The 16,453-nt window shown below is 42.3% G+C and overlaps 1 protein-coding gene across 2 annotated transcripts in view; it reads right to left on the bottom strand.

The window, feature by feature from the left end:
* Cstpp1 (centriolar satellite-associated tubulin polyglutamylase complex regulator 1) overlaps nucleotides 1–16,453 on the bottom strand; it is a 173,022-nt gene that overhangs the window by 64,042 nt on the left and 92,527 nt on the right. For both annotated transcript variants that reach the window (XM_004851894.4, XM_021264216.2), the window contains one exon: nucleotides 15,758–15,888. In XM_004851894.4, the coding sequence (XP_004851951.2) occupies nucleotides 15,758–15,888 (131 nt within the window). The remainder of the gene's footprint in view (nucleotides 1–15,757; nucleotides 15,889–16,453) is intronic.

The following is a 16,453-nucleotide window of genomic DNA, read 5'->3' as shown; positions in this document are numbered from 1 at the left end:
AAATAAATGTACTACCACTCCCTTTGGAACATTTGGCTCAGCATAAATTTAAAAAAAAAAGGGATTATGGGCTGGGGCGCACAGAGGTAGTGAATACCTACCATATGCAAGGCCCAGGGCTGGAGCCCTCGGCAAGGGAGGAGAGGAGATTGGAAGCCAAGATGTTAAACACAAATCTCTGAGTATCTGAGGCTACTTTGTGTATGAGTTACAATTTTCTTGGTATGTTTTTATTTTTATTTTTTTTGGTACCAGGGATCGAACTCAGGTCCTTGAAGTTGCGGGGCAGGATGGGTATGTTTTTATTTTAAAATCAATACTGGAAAGCTCTTCCCCTAAGATCAGGAAGAAGACAAGAATGCTTCCTATCACTTTTTTTCAATATAGTATAGAAAGTTCCCACCAGATCAGTAAGGTAAGGAAAATAAACAAAAAAGAAAGAAAATTATCTGTTCATAGATGACACCATCTTCTATGTAAAAACTCCTGACAATTACACACAGACACACATAGACAAATTATTATAGTTAATAAATTAATGCAGCAAAGATGAAGGATATAAAATCAACACAAATATACATTCAATGAAAATGTGAAAACCAAGAAAAACAATTTCATTTATAATAGCAAAAAAAAGATTAAATACTTAGATATAAATTTAACCAAGGAGGTGAAAGATTTGTACATTGAAAACTACAAAACATTGATAAAAGAAATTGAGCGTGACCGAAATAAATGGAAAGAGATCCTGTGATCATAGATGGAAAGCTTTAATATTGTCAAAATGACACTGCTACCCACAGGGACCTATAAACTTAATGCAATCTCTGAAAATCCCGAAGTTAGCGGGCATGATGGCACATGCCTGAGATTCCAGCACTTGGAGGGCTGAGGCTGGAGGATCTCAAATTCAAGGCTGGCCTGTCTAAATAAGTAATTCCAATGGTATTTTTTGTAGAAATAGAAGCCTGTCTTAAGATTCAGCCTCATTAAAGGGACCACAACTAGCCAAACAATCTTAAAAAAACAACAAAGTTGGATGGATGATTCCTGTATCTTTGACTTCAAAACTTGCAGCAAATTGTCTGGAAAGTCCCGCTGAGATAACTGAAGGTGGCTGCCCCCAGCCGCAGATTCTCTGTGTGGACAAATCAGCCTCGCATTGGAGGAAGATGCTTCTAGGGCCTCCGTGGCTAGAGAGGAGATCGCGTCGCCGGGCTTCCGAGCTCCGGAAGCCAGGCTGCCTCTCTCCCGAGGAAGCCTGATGCTGATGAACGGTTGTCCCAGCCCTGGGCCCTCAGCAGCCGCGCTAAGTCTACTCTGCCTGCGCTGTACAAGTGCAGCAAGCAAGCCTGGAGGACAGCGCCTCTGTCTCCAGCAGGGCTCGTGCACTGAGTCCACTGAGGCCGGCTGTTCAGGGGAGACTCCTTTCAGATATTGTAGCTCCTTGACAATGGCCCTGGTCACCTCAGAGCTCTGATGGATGTAGTAATCAAAACAGTATAGTCTGAAATCCCAGCACTCTGGGAGGCTGAGGCAGGAGGATCACAAGTTCAAGCCCAGCCTGGACAAGATAGTGACTTAGTGAGACCCAGAGTTGTAGTAATAATATTACTTATTAAAATGGCTGGGGATGTAGCTTCATGTGAAGGCCCTTAGTCTACTCCCCATACTGCAAATATGCAGAGATAAACAAACAAAATAATACAGTACTGGCAAAATATAGACATATAAATCAATGAAACAGAACAGAGGCCTGAAATAAATGCTTGTATATCCCATCAAGTTTCTTTTCTTTTTTTGGTACCGGGGATCAAACTCGGTCAGGTCCTTGTGCTTGTGGGGCAGGCGGTGGAACCACTGAGCTAAATGGCCCTAGGATGGCTATTATTAAAAACAAACAAGCAAATACCAGAAAATAAGTACTAGTGAGGATATGGAGAAATTGGAACTATCCTTCCTTGCTGGTGAGAATGTAAAATGGTGCAGCCTATATAGTAGACAGTACTGTAGTTACTCAAAAAATTAAATAGCAGGAAGACGGTAAATTTGAGCTCACCCTGGGCTACATACTAAGTTCAAGGCCAGCCTGTACTATACGGAAAGACTGTGACAAATAAAAGCATTTTATTATATTGTCAAAAAAAAATTAAATAGCAATCCTGCTTCTAGTTATATAACCCAAAGAATTGAAAGCAAGGACTCAGACAGATATTTGTACACCTATGTTCACAGCAGAGTTATCCACAACCACTAAAATGTACAGGAAGTAACCCAAGTGTCTATCAGCAGACAAAGAGATAAACACAATATGGTACATCCATACATCGGAATATTATTCAGTCATAAAAAGAATACAATTCTGTCATGCTAAAACATAAATGAACTTGAAAAACATCAAACTTGGTTAAATAAACTTGCTAGAAAAGGACAATAATTGTATAATTCCACTTATATGATGGGCCTAAAGAGCCAAATACATTAGGCCAGAGTAGAATGGCGGTTTGCAGGGGCTGGAAAGGAGAAATGGAAAACGAGTACAGTTTCATGTTTGCAAGATGCAAAGAGCTCTGGAGCAGACGGCAGCAATGGCTGCACGACAGTGTGCATGTGCTCACTGCCACAGAACCGCACATTTAAACATGGGGAACACAATAGCTTTCCTATTGTGTGTATTTTACCACAACAAAAAGAAAACATATGTTTTAAAAAACCAGGCCTAGTTTCAAGAGGAACTGATTTCAGAGGTCTCTTTTCATTCTAAGTTTTATGAGACACTGATGATATAAGGAGAAATGGGAAGGAAAAGCTGGTTGGGAGTGAGCTCCTGAGCCCAGGTTCTGAACACATTGTGTAACTCTACCTCAGGCCATTCCTGTCGCAGGGGAACAAGCTCAAATGCCTGCAGGGGCCACAGGGGTTGCGAGCAGGTGATGCGGGGCAGCTGGGATGTAGTAACTCAGAGGCAATCTGCCCAGAGCGGGCAGCTGCGGCTCTTCCCTGGTGAGCTGCGCCCTGCAGGAATGTTGGCACAGTGCTGGGAGGATTTTCCATTCCTCGGCGAGCGAACTGGGTTAGGGATTTTAGGTGGAATGGTGGCATCTATTTTTTTTTTAAAGTTCTTTTCTTTTTCAGTACTGAGGATTGAACCCAGGGCCCTCATTTGGACTGAACTATATCCCCACCACCTACCCATCACCCCCCTCCTTTTTTTTTAAACTTGAGACAGGGTCTCACTAAGTTGTCCAGGCCGAGCTTGAATCTTCAACCTTCCTACCTTCGCCTCCCAAGTGCTGGGATCACAGGTGTTTGCCACCCTCCCTGGCTTAGCACTGCAAGCCAGGGAAACCTATCTGAAGGCCAAGGCACGAGTTGTCAGCTGACTACCAGTGTGTGATGTCTTTCATACAGTAAAGATTGGACTCAGAATACAAAAGAAGGAAGGCAGGTACTATTTACAGTGTTTAAAGTTTGCATGTAAATCATGACCTAAATCTTTCAAATCCTTCTTTTGGAAGTACCAGTAGGTACTGAATATTATTGTAATTTGGTGTTATTTAATGTCGTACAGCTTTGATTTGACATGCTGCTAGTGAAGGACTTTGAAAATGAAATTTAGTGCCTAGCAGATAGTAGGTGGTCAACAAGTGGTAGCTATTGTTATTGTTTTGTTTGTTTTTTGAGACAGGGTCTTGCTATGTAGTTCAGGCTGGGCTTGAACTCGCTATGTTGTCCAGGCTGGCCTCGAACTCCTGGGTTCAAGCAATCCTCCTGTCTCAACCTCTTGAGTAGCTGGGACAATAAATATGTGTCATCACACTCAGATTATTATTACTTTAAATCAAGGCTCCTATAATGTAGAAAAGATAAGGTAAAGCAGATTTTCAAAACCAATCCTACCCTCGAAAAAAGGAGATGATAATGTAACCCAATAATTATCCTCTGGATAATGATTAGGAAACAATGAACCTTCATATTAAATAATAAAAAAAATTCACCCTCCTATATTAATTTTAATTTAATTTTTTTCCCCATTAAGTTTATTGGTAATTTTCAGTATACAATACAGTTACATTCATCATTGGGATCTTGTACCATTACATGAGTCTCTTGATTCTTATTTTTTTCCGCCTTCCCTTGCCCTCCCTTCACCCCCTCCACCCTTCCCTATTTGCAAAGACCTTTTTTCCATTTTTTTTCCTCTTCTCATATTTTTTCCTTTCTCTTTTTTCCCTTCCCCTACCCCTCCCAATTCCCCTGCTCTTTTAGACCTTTTCTTCCTGTTACACAATATCAGTTATACATTTTTAAAATTACAATATTAAGAGCTAGGAGACATTACCACAGATTTTACAGAATTTAAAAGGATATAGAAAGCATATTACAAAAATCTTTTTTGAAATAAATTTGACAACTTCTAAGAAGTAGCTTGGAAGACAAATTAATGAAACTAACTCTGGAGGAAATATAAAATTTGAATAGCACCTATTAATGAAAGTATATTCCTAGCTTGAAAACTTACCTATATGACAACAGCAGGCTCATAAACATTTTAACTGATAAATTATATATCAAACAATTAAAGCAGAAAAAAGAAAGAACACTTCTCCCCTCATTTTAGGAAATCAACATTGTGCTAATCCTAAAACTGGATAAAGATAATAGAAGAAAAAAGTATGAACATAGATAGAAATTTGTTTAACAAGACAAACTATTGGAAGTCAGATCTGGCAGGATGTAGAAAGTGGTTTCATTATAGGGATGGCAGTGTTGGTTCAGCATTGGAAGATCCACCCCCAAAAGTCATCATTTAAACAGAGGAAAGGAAAAAGCCATATGATCCTGTCACTAGTTGGAGAAAAAGTATTGGACTAAATTCTACAGCTGTTCATGGTAAAAGCTATCAGGAGACTAGAAATAGAACAGAAACTTCTCAACAGATTAAAGACATGTACTCCATACTTCCAGCAAGAATGACTTATACAAATGGAGAAGATACAATTCTTTCTCCTTAAGGTGGGGAACAAGGGCAGATATGCTTACTCTTTATCTGTCCATTAAACTTTGAAACCTAGTCCCCACCAAAATAGTCTGGCAATAAAATGATACAACTAGGATAGGATTGGCACTCACCCTCCTATAGTAGGTGTTGGGGATGCAGTTAGTGGCAAAGGAGACAAGGTTTTTATCCTCAGTAGAGCTGAAACAAAGATGGACCTTAAATAAGGACAGGGTCTCCCACATTCAAATAAAGACCTAGTGAGGAACTGTGATGGGACTATGGATTGTGGGCTCATTAGAAAGGAACCAAGAGGCCAGGGATTTAGCTCAGTGGTTCCGTTGCCTGCCTTGCAAGTGCCAGGTCCTGAGTTCGATTCCCGGTACAGAAAAGAAAAAAGAAAAAAAAGAAAGGAACTAGGGAGGAGTCCGGCTCTCTCATGCAGAAGCCTGGGGAGGTGCTAACCTTTAACTGAGAGCTAAGAGGAGAAAGGGAGGTGAGGGACCCCGGGTGTTAGTGCGGAGAGTGAGAGATGATGACAGAAGCCTTCCAGGGATGCTTGTGTGACATACGTGATGGCCCCAAACAGTAGTGGAAATTGGGAGAAAAGAAAAAAGGAAAATTAAATGAAGGGAAAGATGAAAGGTACTGGAGGTAGGGAGGTGAAAGATTGGAGGGGACATGAATTGTCAGGTTTTTTCCTGGAAAAAAAGATTTTAAGAAAGGAAGGAAAAATGAAAAAGGGAGAATTGGAAACTAAATAAAGAAAATGGGAGAGAGGAAACAGGAACTTCAGAGATTGTTCATTGGGCAAAGCAGGTTTCTGGGTGAAGCTGAGTAGGGGAACCCAGGGGAGCAGGGCAAGATCAATGGCTGGCCAAGACCCGGGCAGTGGCAGTGAGGTGTTTAAAAAATGAGGAAAGTAGCATTTGCTCTTTAGTAACTGTTAGACTGCACAGAATGCTTTTAGTATATGTGCTGCTGAAGGAAGCACTCACAGAATGCTTTTTTTTTTTTTGGAACCAGGGATTGAACTCGGGACCTTGCACTTGCGAGGCAGGCGGCAGAACCACTGAGCTAAATCCCTGGCCCCATAGAATGCTTTTTAAAGGGAGGATGAAGGTTAGTGACCAGCAAAGTCAGGGGGAAGTGTGACATAATTATGAAGGACAGTCAGGCCAAAAGCTTTATTTGAGCCTCCATTTTCCTTTGAGATCACTTCATCTAACATATTAGATATTTTAGAGAAAATAATACTTTTTGAAATCCAGTTACTTGGGAGGGTGAGGCAGGAGGATCACAAGTTAGTGAGTAACTAACTGTGAGACCTGTCTCAAAATAAAATTAAGGAGGGGACATAGAGCTCAGTGGTAGACAGGGCACCCCTGGATTCCCTGATTCCTAGAATGTAAGCTCGGCAAAAGGGAGGGACTTTTGTCAGTTCTCTGAGCATCAGACCACCAACTCCAGGGGAATAAGAGTCTCTGTCTATCCCAATCTGTGCTCTAGCACCAGCAACTGATGAATAAGTTTGTAGAATGGGTGGATAAACCTGGAGTCTGAGGACAAAACCACAGTGAATTTGGAATGAAACAAAAGATGAATGAAAAGGAAAGGAAAGGGAAAAAGGAAGGGTGGAATATTTTAGATTATGGTGTTCATGCATTCTTATTTTTCTTCCTCCCTGTACTAGGGATTATACCCAGGAGCACTCTACCACTGAGCTACAGCCTCAGCCCATTTATCTACTCATCCATTCATTTGTATTTCGAGACAGTCTCTCTGTTTACCGCGGAGCTACCTCCCCAGCCCTCTGTGTGCCAACCTCTGTCAGTGTTACATGTGAAAACTGTGCAAAAGGATAAGGTTCCACTAACGTTGGGAGAACCATAGACTCCTTTCTTAGGACACACAAAGCCCTTCCTTACCCCAAGGGAGCGTGCGTTCTGGTGTCCGGCAGAGTTGTCACAGATGTGGACACTTAGGTGTGAGCATGAGCCATGCTACTTACAGACTCTGTGGCCCAGGGCAAGTGATTTCATTCCCTGACTTCCCAAAGCCGGATGAATTACATGAATGGACACATGTGAAGCATTCTGCTCAGCGGCTGCACCCAATAAGCATTAAACATCATTGCCTTTCACTCCGTCACCCAGCCATAGTGCATTACTTCCTGCTGTTTTCCAAGAGGATACTACTGTTTCATGTCATCATTGTATTTCTGAACTCTTGTTTGCTAGCACTGGAATATCCTTATTTGCTCACGGCTTTCTGATGCTCCAGGATCCATCTCAGCTGTTTTGCTCTTTTCTTGCCTTTCCCTTCTGGAGGAAGAATCGTTTCCTCCCTTGTACTGTTACTGCATCTTACTCTGCCTCTAGCGAGCGCTTAAATGCTGTGAGAACTATTTGTAGACCACTCTGCTCCTTTTCATAGAATGGGAGCTTCTCAGGGGCAGATATTGGACTCACTCATTTGCATTTCCAGTACCTCACACGGGGTTGATGGAGAACACAGTCAAGCAATGATATAATCTGAAGTTCTTTCTTTTTCTGTTTTAGTTTATTTGCTTGTTTTGTTTTGTTTTTTAGACAGGGTCTTTCTATGTAGTTTCAGGCTGGCCTTGAACTCACTAAGTAGCCCAGGCAACCCTCCTGCCTCAGTCTCCCCAGTGCTCAGATCACAGGCGTGTACCACATGCCCGGCTGGAGTCAGGCTTTCTGGCTTCATTGGGTACTGACTTTTTCACTTACTGGGCATATGGCTTAGAACAAGTTAACTTTAGAAATCTCAATTTCATTTTCTGTGCCATGGGTAATAGTAGTATCCACCAAAGACACGGGATTGTTGTGAGGGAAGATCATCTATACAGAAACACTTAAATGCTAATCGCTATCATTATTTTCACTATAGATATTGTATTTTTCATCTTTAGAAGTTCTATGTGGGGTTTTTATTATTTACTTATTTATTGTGTAGTGCTGGGTTTCGAACCAGGGCCTTGCACATGCTAGGCAAGCACTCTATGGCTGCCCTACCTCACAGCCCCCATTTAGATTTTTAAATATCTTCCACTTATCTCCTAATCATATTCTCCTAATCATGTGTTTTCCTTTACACATATGAGCATATTTATGATTTAAAATAACTGTTTTAAGGTCCCTGTAGTTAAATTCTATCATCTCTAATTTCTGGGTCTATGTTTCTTTTTTTTTTTTTTTTGGTACTGGGGATCGAACTTGGGACCTTGTGCTTGCGAGGCAGGCAATGGAACCACTGAGCTAAATCCCCGGCCCCTGGGTCTGTGTTTCCATTAATTGATTTTTATTCTGATTATTGATCATATTTCTCTGCTTTTAATTTCTCATAATTTTTAACTGGGGGCCGGACTTTGTGAATTTTACATTTACATTAATAAAATAATAGCAGGTACTTGTCTTTCTACCTGTGAAGAAATACCCACCAAAGGAGTTATCTTCATGCCTCAAATAACTAGAAATCAGACAGATCATCTGCAACAGCTGTTTTAAGACACTGGCCCACGGGCCACAGCGATTTTGTTGAGTGCTAGACTTTGTGTTGAATTCTTCTGAAGAACACTGAATTTTGTTCTGGTATACAGGTGCACCTCTACAATAGGGTTATGTCTCAATAAACCCATCATAAGTTGACAACATCATAAGTCAAAAATGCATTTAATACGCCTAGCAACACAATAAACCATGATTGAGACCCAGTGACTACAGGGCTGGAGGGAGCTGTGGCTGCTCACTGGGGCTGCCCCATGTCCTACCACACATCACTCCCTGGGGGAAAAGCAAAGCTCACAGTGAAGTGCTTTCTACTGAATGGCACCATAGTAAAGCTAAAAATCAGGAGGTCAACCGTCACAAATCAGGAAACAGATATGTTGTTAAGTTACTTGTGGGTCAGTTTAATCTTTTTCCTTTTAAACTGTGAGACTCTATCTCATGCCTGGTGTATTTTAAGGTCCTCTACTCTGGCTGGGAGAAGGGTGAATGATCCCTAACCCCGCCTACTCTCCAGGAATTGTCTGACTGACTATTTTCTGGCGGTTGTTTCTCAACACACACAGGTGCAGGGTTTGCAGCCAATAATCACATAACCGCCTGCAGCTTGGGGCTCGCTGAGCAAGCCCTCCTCTCTGGTAATCCAGCCTACACAATCTAGCTCCTCAGCCCCAACAGCCCAGTTTCTGTCTCCTAGGCTAAAGCAAAAACCAAAAGCTACCAAGCTTCTTGTCAATCTGCCTTTCTGGACAGTTGCTTGAAAACTGTCTCTGTTTCTACAGTCACCACGGCCTGTGGGCCAGTGTCTTAAAACAGCTGCTGCAGATGATCTGTCTGATTTCTAGTTATTTAAGGCACGAAGATAACTCCTTTGGTAGGTATGAAGTACCTGCTATTATTTTATTAATTTAAAAAAATGTGTGTAATAGTACAGAGCCAAAAATTAAATTCTAATTGAAAATAAATTGTGGACAAAAAGCTCTTTTGAGCTGACATTTCTAAACAGTGAAAATTTACTTCAAAGGAATTTCACTCATTGCCAGACTTGGAAAATTCAGATTGATCTTTCAATACTAAAAGACATACCACAGTAAGAAGTTGAATATTAAAGGCTTTTTACATTTGAATAGATCTTCTGCTTCCAAGAGTCCAAAGTTGCCTAGATAGCAAGAGGTTTCCTATAGTGTTCAGGAGATCATCTGAAATTCAGACGTAGGAAAATTAGCATCATTCAGTATTCAGTCACGCAGAAATAACACTGCATCCCTATGCTCACTAAAAATTGGAATAAACTGTTTTTTGCCAGAAGGGATTGGGTCCTCAGTTTTCTACAGGTGGCTTCATTTTTAGATATGTTTTGCTGGAACTCTGTTCTTTTGCTACCTCCCAGAGGAGTTAGTTTCCTCTTGATACTGCTAAAATATGTACATGATGTTCTAAGGAAATTATCTGCAGAAGAACAATAAGTAGCAGGAGTAGGTACTTGTCATTCTAATTGGAGGAGAAAATGGGCTTAATAAATCTTTTCCTTTCAAATCTTGTCTCCAAGAGGGTTTGCTCATGTTGGATTAAAACTGGGAACTGACACATTCTGTGACTGAAAGGTATTCCAAAGTTTCCTGGAAAAAACGCAGAATACATTAGAACTATTTAACCAAAGGTTTCAGTGTCACCCAGGCACAAATGTTGCTTTTGGTCTTTAAGAAACCAGAGGTTGTACAATTAAAAATAATGATAAATACCCAGGATAAAATCTAGGTCCTGATTATGGCCCAGGACAATCAGGAGAACTTGGAACTGCTTCTCCTCAACAGCTGGATGGATCACAGGCAGCAGCTGTGAGCAAAATAAAGAAACCCACATCTGCTGAGAGTCAAAATGCTGTATGAATCCCTTGTGACAGGGAATAAATTCATGAAGAGGCCCCACTTCTAGATGAGGAAAAGAATTAAGGCTATCTGAAACCTGTTTTCCATCGTTATCCCTGTTTTATGTATGTCACAAAACCCAGCTCTAGCTGTATATATCAATGTAATTGGTGTAAGAAACTAAGAAAGGACTGGGAAAGACAAAATCTGATGAAACAGTACAAACTTCACCTGCACACTCACTGTGCATGAGTGTTTACATAGAGACCAATGGGATTGTTTCTCTGAGCTAGTTCATGTCAAAAAATCAGCAAATAGAGTTGGGCATGGTGGTGCACGCCTGTAATCCCAGCACTTTAGAGGGTGAGCCAGGATTGCCACAAGTTCGAGGCCAGTCTGGGCTACATAGTGAGTTCAAGGCCAGCCTGAGCTACATAGTGAGCCCCTGTCTCAACTTCCCCTCTGCCCCCCAAAGCAGCCACTGAAGTAGAAGCAGCACAGTAGTAAATCAGGGTTCTATTTGTAGCTTTGCAACTAACCACTGTGACTCTTATTATGCATTTGTTAGGATAGCTGAAGTGATCTAAAAAAATACTGGACAGGAGTTTTGAAAAAAGTCTCAGTGGCTACATATAAAGTAGGATAGCACTGGCTAGAGTAGAGTGGGGCCTTGCAAATGCAAAGAAAGCAGGTAGAGTGCAGGATCTGTCCACTTAACCAACCTTGAACCAGGCACATGCCAAACCTCCCAGAAGCACTTGTTAAATGAAGAGGAAATGGTTTAGACCTTGTACTTCCCTCACTTAGGATCGCTACAGAGACTGTCTTAAAGGTATATTCAATACTTATTTGGTAAAACACATAGTATGAAGATGAGAATAAGAACCGACCCTCAAGGATAGATGTAAAATAAGATTTTAATAAAAAACTGAAGCCATTTACTCTATTTTAATATTCTCGATGTAAGAACCTACTGCAAAGGAGGCTCCCAGCGGGGAGACCTTGCATGTGTCTCATCAACAGGAAGTCTCAATGTGCATCTTCCTTAATACTCTATGGAATAAAATCATAAAATGCCAAGGCAACAGTACTCAAATAGAAAATGTCTTGCTTTTTCTAGTGCACATTATTCTTCTTTCAAGAATTTTAAGGCACTTTGAAAAGCTTTAACAAAATTTATTGTTCTTAAATCTGTATTTCTAGAACCTGATCTGTATTTCCTGCTGCTCAATAAGCTTTTAAGGTAAGTCAAAAAGGAATACCAACTTTTCTTTTTCTTTCTTTCTTTTTTTTGGGCAGGGGGCGTCTTGAGACTCACTTTTTAAAATTTAAAAAAGTTTTTTTTTTTGTGGTACTTGGGGATTGAACTCAGGACCTTGTTTGTGCTTGCAAGGCAGGTATGGTGCCACTGAGCTAAATCCCAGGCCCAGGGTCTCACTTTATAATGCAGGCTGGGCTTGAACTTATTATGTGTCTAGGCTGGCCTCAAACTTCTGACGATCTTCCTGCCTCAGCCTTATGAGTGCTGAGATTACAGGTATGTGCCACCACGCTCAACTACCAGCTTTTCAAAATCAACATACAGCATTGTTCACAAGAGCCAAAAGATAGACGCAACTGAGTGCCCATCCATAGAAATCGAGTAAGAAAATGTGCTCTCCACTCTCAATGAAACAGTATTCAGCCTTAAAGAGTAAAGAAATTCTGACACAGTTCTAACATGGGTGAACTGTGAAGGCCCTAGGCAAAGTGAAATAAGCAATTCACAAAAAGACATATTGTATGATCCATTCATAGGAGGTACCTAGAGCAGCCAGATTCATGGAGAAGGACGCAGAATGATGGTTACCAGGAGCTGGAGGTGAGTGGGCAGAGGGGGTTCATGTTCATGGGTACAGAGGTTCAGCTGTGAGAAAGTTCTGGAGACGGATGGTGGTGGACAGTGGTGATGGCTGCAGAATAATATGAATGTACGGAAGTCACAAAACCGTCCATTTAAAATGGTTCAAATGATAAAATGTATGCTTATACTTTACCACAAGTTTAAAAAACAATAACATATTTTCCCCAAAGAATCTCTTGGCCCTCCAATATTCCTACCCGGCTGCCCAAGCCAGAGCCCTGGAAATTCTCCCTGGGCCATTAACTCACGTTCCCTCCCACATCCAATCCCTGTCCCACAGTGTCTCCCCTTGAATCTCCATGGATACTGCCCAGGCTTGGGGTCACATCTCCACCTTCACATCTACAAACTCCTAACTCTGCTCCTTGCCTCTGGCCTAAGCCGGGCTCCATACTGCTGAAAGTGACCATTAGGACCTGGGCAGCATCCAAGCCGCTCTTCTACCTGGAAGCCTTAAAGTTGCAGCTACAGAATAAAACCCAACTTCTGCTCTAGACAAAGAAGGGGGTCTCTCAGAACACGCCTCTTATGCCTTTACAGGCTCACCTTTCCTAACTCCTTCACAATTCTAGTCATTCTGAGCTCAGTTCCCTAAATATTTCATGTTCTTTATGCTTCCCTGCATGCTGTTCTGAGAATGCCCATCTCTCCTTTGCCATCGGGATAATTCCTACTCTTTCCTCCCAGCTTAGAACAAACAGCCAGGTCGCAGAACCTTCTCTGTCTACTTCTCCCTCCTTTCTCCAACAACAGGATCCTAGCTCACGTTCATTCAGGAATTTCCTTCTCTGTCCGGCTCTGTCAGAGATGCTGCACGTTTGGTTCCACAGCATCTTCAATAAAGTGAATCTCACTTCTTCCAATAAAACAAGTAACAAATTTTTGTTTCCCAGTGCACATAAATTATGTGTATACTGTAATGTAGTCTATTAAGTGTGTACTATGTCTACAAATATTTTATCACCAAAAATGCTAATGATCATCTAAGCCTTCAGGGAGTCTCATATACTATATATATTGGAGGTACTGGGGATGGAAGCCAGGGGCTTTGCACTGAGCTACATCCCCAGCCCTTTTTATTTTTGAGACTGGGTCTTGCTAAGTCACTAAATCCCAGATGCCCAGGCTGGGCTCAAACTTTGGATCCTCCTGCCTCACCTTCCCGGAGATGCTGGGATCACAGGTGTGCACCATCACGCCTGGTTCATGTGGCAAAGCTCTTTGATAGCATTTTACTCACAGTAAAGCCTTCAAAATTGGAGTCAATTCTCTCAAATCTTGCCGTTGCATTATTAACTAAGTTTATGTAATATTTGAAATCCTCTGTTATTTCAACGATGATGATGTTCATATCATCTCTAACAGAGCAGATCCATGTCAAGAAACTTTTTCTTTGCTCACCCATAAGAAGAAGCTCCTTGTCTGCTAAAGCTGTGTCACGAGACCTCGTCCATTCAGTCACCATCTCCAGGCTGAACTTCTAACACTGGCTCTATTGCTTGTCCACCACTCAGCAGTTCTCTCCTCCACTCAAGTTGTGAATCCCTCAGTCATCCGGAGGAACAGGACCAACTTCTTCCAAACTCCTGTTAATGCCAATATTTTCATTTTCTTCCATGAATCATGAGTGCTCTTAATGGCATCTGGCATGGTGAATCCTTTCCAGAAGGTTTTCGATTTCCTTTTCCCAGATCCATCAGAGGAATGAGTCACTGTGTATGGCAGTTATGGCCTCATGAAATGTATTTCTTAAGTAATGAGACTTGATTGAAAGTTGAGATTCCTCCTTGTGCCATGTGCTGCAGTCGGACGTTGTGTCAGTAGGTGTTACATCTCCACCAGAGTCAGGTGACACAGTATCTGAAAGGAGTCTCCCCTGAGTGGCCGGCCTCAGCAGCGGCTCACCCTTTGCACTAGTCCTGCTGGAGACAGACAGAGGCGCTGTCCCAGGCTTGCTTGCTGCACTTGGACAGCACAGACAGAGTAGACTTAGCACAGCTCCTGAGGGCCCAGGGCTGGCAGCAACTCAGTGTCCTCCTCCGCATCAGCCTCGGGCAAGAGGCGGGCTGTCCTCCCAAGTGTGGAAGCCCGGAGATGGCTTCTTCCCTTCAACCTCATGAGTCAACCTGTGCCAGTTTCAGACTTTTCTTCTGCAGCTTCTTTCAGCCTTTAAAACTGAAGAGAGCTGGGGCCTTGCTCTGCACTAGGCCTGGCTTAAGGGAATATTGTGGCTGGCGGGATCTATCTACCCGCCAACTTTCTCCATATTAGCAACAGGCTGTTTCATGTTCTCACTGGAGCAGCACCTGCAATTTCCTTCAAGAACTTTCCCTTTGCATTCACCTTTGCTTTTACCTTTGCATTCTCTTTGCTGCTTAGAGTGAGAGGCCTCACTTTCGGCTGACCTCAGTCTTTGACATGCCTTCCTCACTCAGCGCACTCATTTCTAGGTTTTGATTTCAGGTGACAGGCAGGTAGCTCTTTCTTTCACTTGAACACCTAGAGGACACTGCGGGGTTACTAAGCGGCCTAATTTCAATATTGCTCTGTGTCAGGGAACAGGGAGCCCAAGGAGAGGCAGAGAGATGGGAAATGGCCAGTTTACAGAGCAATCACAGCACACAAATTTATCCACTCAGCTCACTGTCTTCTACAGGCAGGGTACATGGCACCCCAAGACAACGACAGTAGTAACATCAATGATCACTGTAGAAAACATAAGGAAAAAGTCTGAAGTATCTGCAGTCCACAAAAGGTGACCCAGATATATGAAGTGAATGAATGCTGTTGGAAAAAATGATGTCAATATACTTGCATGGTGTGAAGTTGCCACAAACCTTGAATTTGTAAATACCACAAGTATACAAAGAGAATGCAATAGAGTGAGGTCTATTCATGTTACTCCTGATATTTACTGCACAGTATTTAAGTATTTGTTCAGAGAAAGGGCTCTGGAGCCAAGGTTCTAATCCAGGCCAGCATTTCCTACGGAACCTTTCAAGTTACTTACTTAGCCCCTCTGAGCCCGGGTTTCATTAGTTATGAAGTGGGGATTATAGTATCGACCATGGAGAACAGTTGTGAGAATGAGATGAAGTATTATACCTAAAGTGCTCAGAGCTGCCCTGGTTCCTAATAGGTATCATTAGCGATGGTAGTGGTGGTGGTAATAGTACAGTATTTCTTTTTGGTACCGGGGATCGAACTCGGGTCCTTGCGCTTGTGAGGCAGGTGGTGGAACCACTGAGCTAAATCCCCAGCCCTTAGTACAGTATTTCTGACACAAGACAGATACTTCCTGCAAAGTAAGTATTCCTAAAGCTTTGAGAGTATGCATTCAAACAGTATTTATAGAAACATAAGAAAATCAGAGAAGGAAGGAAGGAAGGGAAGAAGGCAAGAAGGAAAGCAGGGAGGAGGGGAAAAATAAGAAAAAAAGGAATTGGGGATAACTTACCGCCATTTTTGCCCACGGTTCGGAAGCATCTCCAGAAGGCCCGTAAAAATGAGGCCCTGTTGTGGGGGGTGGCTTGGATGAAGCTGAATTCCCGAAAGAGAATGTGAGTTCCCTGGCATACACTGTTAAAACTGCAAAGAGAAAAATTAAGAAACTATCATTAGTTGGAATTTAGGAGACTGGAATCAATAAAACTTCAAGACCGATAGAACTGCCAAAAAGGAGAGGGTCTTTTTCTCCCCAACAAAACTTTGAATTAAAGATGAGACCAAGTCCTTCTGCAGGGAAGTCTCTTCATATAACCACATCCCTCTGAAAACTCATGGAGTCCAGCTCCTCTGAGGGCTTTCAACCTAACACGTAATCCTAAAGAAGCCCCTCTGTCACCAGAGCAGCTCTTTCAGTCTTTACCCAGATGATGCTGGCACACCTATTGTTTTTGCAGAACACTTCTCCCTATAGCGTTCCCCAGAGAGATTCTTTCTCTACTGTCCCCGACCCTGCACTGGCTGCCATAAGCAGGTCACAGCTTATGGGGCTACAACTGGGCTGTCTATGCAGCATGGGTGTGGTTCTGTACACCTCCCCGACATAACCCAGAGACAAATCCTGAGTTCCAAAGGATAAGAGGGCCACCAGGGGCAGACAGGAGCAAGGGTAGAGGGTCGCCCCTGGGTGAGAGTATGAAGCCAAACC

This window comes from Heterocephalus glaber, unplaced genomic scaffold (assembly GCF_053883595.1).
Source record: "Heterocephalus glaber isolate CG9 unplaced genomic scaffold, H.glaber_assembly_v1.0 deba00000594, whole genome shotgun sequence".
In the NCBI taxonomy this organism is placed as follows: domain Eukaryota; kingdom Metazoa; phylum Chordata; class Mammalia; order Rodentia; family Bathyergidae; genus Heterocephalus; species Heterocephalus glaber.
The sequence above is the reverse complement of the archived record's forward strand: the minus strand, read 5'-3'. Positions and strand labels throughout refer to the sequence as shown.